Source organism: Lipotes vexillifer, unplaced genomic scaffold (genome assembly GCF_000442215.2).
Source record: "Lipotes vexillifer unplaced genomic scaffold, Lipotes_vexillifer_v1.1 scaffold184, whole genome shotgun sequence".
In the NCBI taxonomy this organism is placed as follows: domain Eukaryota; kingdom Metazoa; phylum Chordata; class Mammalia; order Artiodactyla; family Lipotidae; genus Lipotes; species Lipotes vexillifer.
Genome location: NW_006783561.1, coordinates 117,161 through 125,658, shown reverse-complemented (window position 1 = coordinate 125,658; position 8,498 = coordinate 117,161). Strand labels below are relative to the sequence as shown.

The window sequence follows — 8,498 nt, the reverse complement described above, 5'->3', positions numbered from 1 at the left end:
AAGAGGAAACTCCGTCCTCTCCTGCCCTTTCCCTCTTTCTCAGCAGCTGTGGCTGCACCAACACAGGAGCTCCCCTTCGAGCTTGTGAGCACAGGTCGGACTTAATCCAAAGGACTGGAACTGCTTGGGTCTCCAGTCTGCATCCATCTCTAGAATCTTGGACCAGTTTGTACCCATCAGACCAAACAGTACAAAACTTAGGAGAAAAAGTTTTATCAATACCATTATCTATTGCTTCCAAACAAGGGAATCATAAATGAAATATACAGCACTTCCCCCCTTCTCACTTCCCAAAAGAACCTCAGTTTTGTCCAGATGCCAGCCACTCCCCCAAGCAGCCCATACACCTCCTAGAAAGGGGCTGACTGTTCTGCATAATCTCATTCCCTCTCCAGTGATGAGGTTCAACAGTGGGCATATACTCCCAAAATAGCCTGTGAGACCCTGGAGGAAGTCTGCTGGGGCAAGCCTAGGAAAAGAAAGGAAGCATTCTCTCTTCTTCCTCAGACACTGTCCAGCCAAGGACGGCTGAGCAGAGAGATGGAAAGAACTTGAGTTCTTAAAGCATTTTGAGCTGCTAAAACAGCTAACCCTGATCTGATCCTCCCATGAGATTTACGCTTTGATCCAATCAGAGTCATGATTTGAAGACCTTGAAGCCAAAACATCCTGATGTGGCAGAAACGTCCTTTTTGCTGCCAGGGCTCTGGAATCTGGAAAAGAGCCCCCTAAGTACTACCTACCTACCTGAGTACTACCTACCTCACTTCCCAAAGTCGTGATATTGACAAACACAGCTTACAGCAAGCACGTTTTAGACGAACATTACATATCTAATACTCAAGGGTTGCAACACTGCAGCAATGTTTCTACTATAATAGAACTTTGAATGCTTTCCTCCTTCAAACTGTCCAAAAGGTCTACCTATTCGTTTCCGTAAATATAACAATTTTGATTATATCATTTTCCTTCCATCCATTCAGGCACTAATCTTAGTAGCCAATGAAAATGACCAACAAGGTCCCTGATCTTTGGAGTTCACATCTAGTTGGGGAGATAGATGAACCAGAAAAGAAGTATGCAAATAAGTGACTTCAGGTCATGAAAAGTGTTGAGGAGAAATTAAAACCAAGGAATGTTACAGAGTGACTTGCAGCAGAGTTGGGGTGGGGAGATTAGACTGACGGTCAGGAAAGGCTCTCTGAGAAGGTGATGTTTGAGCTTAGACCTGGATGATGAGAAAACAGCAGCTATGAGAAGGAGAAAGAACATTCCAGGAAGAGGAAGTATCAACTGCAAAAGCCCTAAGGTGGGAAATAGATTGATGTGACTCTAGTTGTTTCTTCCTTTTCTTAATGAGAATATTTACTAACTCATTATTATCAATGAACAGTTGAAAGTGTACTTTTCCAGGGAACCCTCCTATACTGCTGGTGGGAATGTAAGTTGGTGCAGCCACTATGGAAAACAGTACGGAGGTTCCTCAGAAAACTAAAAACAGAGTTGCCATATGATCCAGCAATCCCACTGCTGGCATGTAACCAGACAAAACTAAAACTATAATTCAAAAAGATACATGCAATCAAGACAGTATGGTACCGGCACAAAAACAGAAATATAGATCAATGGAACAGGATAGAAAGCCCAGAAGTAAACCCACACACATATGGTCACCTTATCTTTGACAAAGTAGGCAAGAATATACAATGGAGAAAAGACAGCCTCTTCAATAAGTGGTGCTGGGAAAACTGGACAGCTACATGTAAAAGAATGAAATTAGAACATTTCCTAACATCATACACAAAGATAAACTCAAGATGGATTAAAGACCTAAATGTAAGGGCAGACACTATAAAACTCTTAGAGGAAAACATAGGCAGAAAACTGTATGACATAAATCACAGCAAGATCTTATTTGACCCACCTCTTAGAGTAATGGAAATAAAAACAAAAATAAACAAATGGGACCTAATGAAACTTAAAAGCTTTTGCACAGCAAAGGAAACCATAAACAAGATGAAAAGACAACCCTCAGAATGGGAGAAAATATTTGCAAAGGAAGCAACTGACAAAGGATTAATCTCCAAAATATACAAGCAGCTCATGCAGCTCAATATCAAAAAAACAAACAACCCAATCCAAAAATGGGCAGAAGACCTAAATAGACATTTCTCCAAAGAAGATATATAGATTGCCAACAAACACATGAAAAGATGCTCAGCATCACTAATCATTAAGAGAAATGCAGATCAAAACCACAATGAGGTATCACCTCACACCGGCCAGAATGGGCATCATCAAAAAATCTAGAAACAATAAGTGCTGGAGAGGGTGTGGAGAAAAGGGAACCCTCTTGCACTGTTGGTTGGAATGTAAATTGCTACAGCCACTATGGAGAACAGTATGGAGATTCCTTAAAAAACTAAAAATAGAACTACCATATGACCCAGCAATCCCACTACTGGGCATATACCCTGAGAAAACCATAATTCAAAAAGAGTCATGTACCACAATGTTCACTGCAGCACTATTTACAATAGCCAGGACATGGAAACAACCAAAATGTCCATTGACAGATGAATGGATAAAGAAGATGTGGCACATATATACAATGGAATATTTCTCAGCCATAAAAAGGAACGAAATTGAGTTACGTGTAGTGAGGTAGATGGACTTAGAGTCTGTCATACAGAGTGAAGTAAGTCAGAAAGAGAAAATAAATACTGCATGCTAACTCATATATATGGAATCTAGAAAAATGGTACTGATGAACCTGGGCAGGAATAAAGATGCAGATGTTGAGAACGGACTTGAGGACACAGCGGGGGAAGAGGAGGCTGGGATGTAGTGAGAGAGTAGCACTGACATATATACACTACCAAATGTAAAATAGATAGCTAGTGGGAAGCTGCTGCATAGCACAGGGAGATCAGCTCGATGCTTTGCACGACCTAGAGGGGTGGGATAGGGAGGGTGAAAGGGAGGCTCAAGAGGGAGGGGATATGGGGATATATGTATGCATATAGCTGATTCACTTTGTTGCACAGCAGAAACTAACACAACACTGTAAAGCAACTATACTCCAATAAAGATTAAAAAAAAGAAAAGACACATGCACCCCTATGTTCATAGCAGCACTACTCACAATAGCCAAAACATGGAAACAACCTAAATGTCCATCAACAGATGAATGGATAAAGAAGATGTGGTGTATATATATACAATGGAATACTCCCCAGCCATAAAAAAGAACAAAATAATGCCATTTGCAGCAACATGGATGCAACTAGAGATTATCATACTAAGTGAAGTAAGTCAGAAAGAGAAAGACAGATGCCATATGATATCACTTATATGTGGAATCTAAAATACGGCACAAATGGACTTATCTACAAAACAGAAACAGACTCACAGACATAGAGGACAAACTTGTGGTTGCCAAGGGGGAGTGGGAGAGGTAGAGGGATGGACTGGGAGTTTGGGGTTAGTAGATGCAAACTATTACATTTTGAATGGATAAACAACAAGGTCCTACTGTATAGCACAGGGATCTATATCCAATCTCCTTAGATAAACCATATTGGAAAAGAATGTAAAAAAAGAATGCATATATGTGTGTATAACTGAGTCACTGTGCTGTACAGCAGAAATTAGCACAACACTGTAAATCAACTGTACTTTAGTAAAAAAAATAGAGAATAAAAATAAGGAAGTATACTTTTCCACATTTGCTCAGTTTTTGCAATGATATCCATATTATTAGAATATATTCAAGGCTTTGATCATATTTGTCTTATTAAAGATATAAGAAAAAGAACTTAGATCAGAGAGGAAGTTTAGGAATTTTTCATACACAATTTTCAAAAGCTGTATTATCAAAAAAATAATGGCTAAGTTTGTTTTTCATGTGACCGACTAGATTACCCAGAGAGGAATAATTAAAATACTGTGTTTCCTATGAACCATGGCAGGTAATTTTCAAAAGCCCTTATCACATGGAGGAAGCCAGACTCTTCTTAGGAAGTGGTAGCAGATGCGGGGCTCCAGGTGGACATATCTAGGATGTATTCATAAAAGGGAACCACTTCAGTAACTGCCCTCTCTTCCCAGGCCCCAGAGCTCTTTCAGATGCCATGACTGCTACATCAAGTTCTGTTACAGAAAATTCACAATGACTGTATTTCCCCCTGAAACGCCGTTAATTTCCCTTGTGGATAACAGAAACATGACTTATATCATACAATGTGAAACAGTATTTCAAAAAACAATTTCAAGGAACATTTTTACCAAAAATATCTAGCAGCAAAGTGTTGTATTTGTTTTCCTTTGACTTGCCTCACTATCCTGGAGAATTCCTGCCACTTCCCTCCCATTCTCCTCCTTTCTTTCATATGACAAATGAGAAAGCTTTTCTGTTTGAGGTGAGAGCCAGGTAGAAATGCCAGCTCTTCACTTGACAGAGACAAAAGTGAAGGAAACCCAAGCTCTGAGAAAACACAGACTGATTTCAAGCCAATTAGCTATGTCAGAGGCAAAAAAAAAAAAAGCTGATTCTTTTTCATTCTTACAGAAACAGCCATCATGACATCCACAGTTGGCATCCTATTAATGATTAAAATTATGTAATCTGTCCTTAGTCAAAATTCTGCTACACAGAGAAATCCCAGCATCTCTACTTCATGATACCAAAGGTGTATTATCCTAAAATTTTACTCCATTAATAAAAAGATTTGGGGTGTTGACAGATGTGGTGGGTTTTTGGCAAAAACAACTAAAGTTTTGCTCTGGGGAATCAGTGAGACTCACTAGATTCAAATCACTTCCAACTTCTGATGGGTCACATCCGGACCAAGCTTGGCTTGTCACATAGAGAACAAAGCAGCCAATACAGACAAGCACTGGAGAGTAAACATCAGTGCAGTGCTGTGGTCCTTCCTGTGTTTACACAGCCCAGTGATGGAAGAATCACTGAAGCTCAGGGGACTGGTCCTAATCTGGCTTTGCCATTTCCCCAACTCCTAGAGTCTCTGCCCTTTCTGCCATCTTCCTTCCTCTGCATCACGGGGGAGTTCTTGGTGACGCGCATTGACATTGTTCTCCCACTCAAGGGCTTTAAGCTCTTTTCCCAGGTGCTTCATTCCAGGGCCCTTAGACCCAACCCCTTCTATGGTGATGTCCAACCCCCTGTTCCAGTCACCCCCACCTCTTCTACAACAGCCCTTTCTGCTATCTCCCTACTTCCCTTTCCTATCAGAATCCATCCTTCATGCGGCTGCAGAATTCCTCCATAATTGACATTCCCAGGGTTCTCCCTAATTAAGAATTTAATGTAGCTTCCTTCTGCTTGCCAGATGAAAGCCTCACTGGTCTACTTGGACCCCTCAGCCCTTCAGAAATTTAAGCCCTTCCCGTCTCACCATTCCAATAAGCAGATGTGTGTGCCCGACATCATAATGCCTGACATTATGACCACTAGACTGTAAGTTCCTTAAGTGAAGGGACTTTTTTTTCTGGCTCACTCATTGCTATATCACTAGTTGAATGAATAAATGAATTTTGGATTGTGACATTTGTCAACATGAGATTTCCTTCAGTTGGAATTCTATTCCCCTCTTTCTCCACCAAATCTTTTTCCTTGTCACCTTCAAAATCAAGCTCCCCTCCGTATGCTTCAAAGTTCAATTGTTCCAGTAGCCCTCTCTTCATGTGCTACCTCTAGATATTTAATGGATTGGCCGATTTCGGTTTGGGAGTCCTATAGTTGTTGTTTCATTCATTGTTCAATTAGTCAACAATTATTTATTGAATGCATTATACTATTCACTAGACCTGCCCTAGGCTCTGAGCTACAGTAGTGAACAAATCAAATAAACATCCCCATCCTCATGGTGCTTAGATGTTAGTCTGAAAGAAAAGACAATAAGCAAGATAAGTAACATTTATGGTATGTTACATAATTATAAGTGCTAAGGAGAGAGAAAAAGCAGGTGAAGAGGCAGGATAGGGTAATTAGGAAAGACCTGAGATGGTGATATTAAAAGTGATAGGAATAAAGAGAAAGCAAGCATACCACTTGGGCAATAGAATTTAAGGGAACTGGAACTGCATGTGCAAAGGACCTGGGGTGGAACAGTGCCTGGCCATAAGGCCAGTGTGGCTGGATGAATGATGAAGGGGAAAATAGTAAGAGATGGTCAGGGGTGGGGTCACTGGGTGCCTTGCTTGTGAGGCCTTGCAGGTTCTGGTGAGGGCTTTTTTATCTTACTCTAAGTGATCCGACTTACTTCTAATCATTTGTGTAATTTACACTCAGCACCATAGGGGTAAACAAGGAACCACCAGGAACCTTTGAAGTACCTGGACAGGAAGGGTGTGGTCTTTTAGGCGGCACACCCGTCTCTTGTGATGAGGTGCTGAGGCACCCCCATGAAGTCAGGTCATAGGACAACCACACAGTCAAGTGTGGACTGAGCGTGGCTCTGCTTGTGCCAAGACCAGAGCTGAGAAGACACATCCAGGAGGAGCAAGTACCATATTGTGATAGGTCTTCTCTATACCTTCTGGGCTTCTTGGTGACCCAGGACTGGTGAATCTTTGCTGAGAGAGCACCATTATGAGGGGTCACCAAGCCAACAGTCACCAGGATCCATCAGTAGAAAGCCAAACTCCACAGACTTCTGAAGGGTGGCTCAAGCTAGAGCAGAGTCCAAACAACCTCGCCTTTGCTCAGTCTCTCTAAGCCTCCAACTCCTTGCATGAAAAATGGGAGTCACAATAGTACGGAATTCATAGGGTTGCTAGGTAAGAGTCAGTGAGCAAACAATTTACATAACAACCTACAAAAGAGCCCTCGATGCATTCCAGATTCTGCTCTCAGCACTTTAAACACAGCAACTAATTTAACCTTCACAACACTCCTGTGAGGTAGTACTATTATCATCATCTGTATCAGTTTCCTAGAGCTGCCACAACAAATTACCACAAACATGGTGACTTAAAACAATAGAATTTTACTCTCTCACAATTCCGGAGGCCAGAAGTCCACAATCAAGGTGCCAACAGGGCCAAAGACTCTGGAGAGATTCCTTTCTTGCTTTGTCCAGCTTCTGGTAGCTCCCAGCATTCCTTGGTTTATGGCTGCATCACTCCAATATCTGCCTCTGTCTGTACATGGCCTTTTTCCCTGTCTCTGTGTGTATCAAATTTCCCTCTCCTTTCTCTTAGGAGGACACCAGTCATTAGATTTAGGGCCCATCCTAAAGCCAGAATGATCTCAAGATCCTTAATTACATCTGCAAAGACTTTACTTCCAAATAAGGTCACAAATTACAGGTACTATTATTATCCTCATTATTGTCACTTTACAGGTGAGGAAACTGAGTCAGAGAGAGCTTAAGAAGATTGCCCAAACTTACACTGATGTAAATGTTGGGACCAGGAATTAAAGTCAGGCATTCTGGATCCAGAGGCCAGGCTTTTAGCCCCCACCCTACCCTACACCACATGACTGAGGCTTAGTACAGTGCCTGTTGTGTGGTACTAGAGCTGTACGTAGACGCCAACCTCATTATCCAGAAGTGAAAAGTGACTGACTTTGAGGATTTGGCTGAAGGGGTTGTCTGGACTGCTGTCACTGATGACACCAGACAATGTTATATTTTTAAAATATGAAGTCTTAGAGAACGGACTGGAGGGCACAGTGGGGGAAGGGGAAGCTGGGACGAAGTGAGAGAGTAGCACTGACATATACACACTACCAAATGTAGAATAGATAGCTAGCAGGAAGCTGCTGCATAGCACAGGGAGATCAGCTCGGTGCTGTGTGACCACCTAGAGGGGTAGGATAGGGAGGGTGGAAGGGAGGCTCAGAGAGAGGGGATATGGGGACATATGTATACATATAACTGATTCACTTTGTTGTACAGCAGATACTAACACAATATTGTAAAGCATTTATACTCTAATAAAGATGTGAAAAAATAAAATAAAATATGAAGTCTCTCGGTCCCTGATGGTCAGAAGCTAGCAGCTAAGAGGCAGAGGCTGGGATTACCGTTCCTAGGGAGGTTAAGGGACTTGCTCAAAGTCACACAGCTTGCAATTGGCAGAGCAGTGACTGGATCCAAGTCTCTCAACTCCACTCCACTGCCTCAAGCACTGCCCTGCGTTAGAGATGCATAGAAATTACTCAGCTTCATTCCTTCTCAGGAAAAGAACTCACCCAAAGTTCTGTTCAAATAGAAAGATCTTACATTTCACACACCCCCCATATTCTCCCAATTAATAAATCCAGAGTCAAGTTTGAGGATAAAGCAGTTTAATTTGGTGGGGTTTTTTTCCTGGCTGCTTTTAAGTCGAGGAAGTCAGTACAATGTCAATAAATAGACAAATACTAAAAATGTACTTCAAGGCCTCAATGATGACCAGTTAGTTAAAGGGTGAAAAGGAGAGGGAGGGAAAACAAGATAGACTCAGACTTGGGAGAAGGAGCCAGAGCA

At 41.7% G+C, this 8,498-nt stretch overlaps 1 protein-coding gene across 2 annotated transcripts in view; it reads right to left on the bottom strand.

Annotated features, from left to right (window-relative positions):
* The window catches only part of ENTPD1 (ectonucleoside triphosphate diphosphohydrolase 1), a 94,877-nt gene that overhangs the window by 39,361 nt on the left and 47,018 nt on the right, over positions 1-8,498 (bottom strand). The window contains exon 1 of one of the 2 annotated variants that reach the window (XM_007456173.1): positions 6,558-6,751. The exons of the other annotated variant lie outside the window; for it this stretch is intronic. Within the exon in view, the coding sequence (XP_007456235.1) occupies positions 6,558-6,612 (55 nt within the window). The 5' untranslated portion in view covers positions 6,613-6,751. Of the gene's footprint in view, positions 1-6,557; positions 6,752-8,498 lie in introns of those variants that run through there. 2 annotated transcript variants of the gene reach the window in all.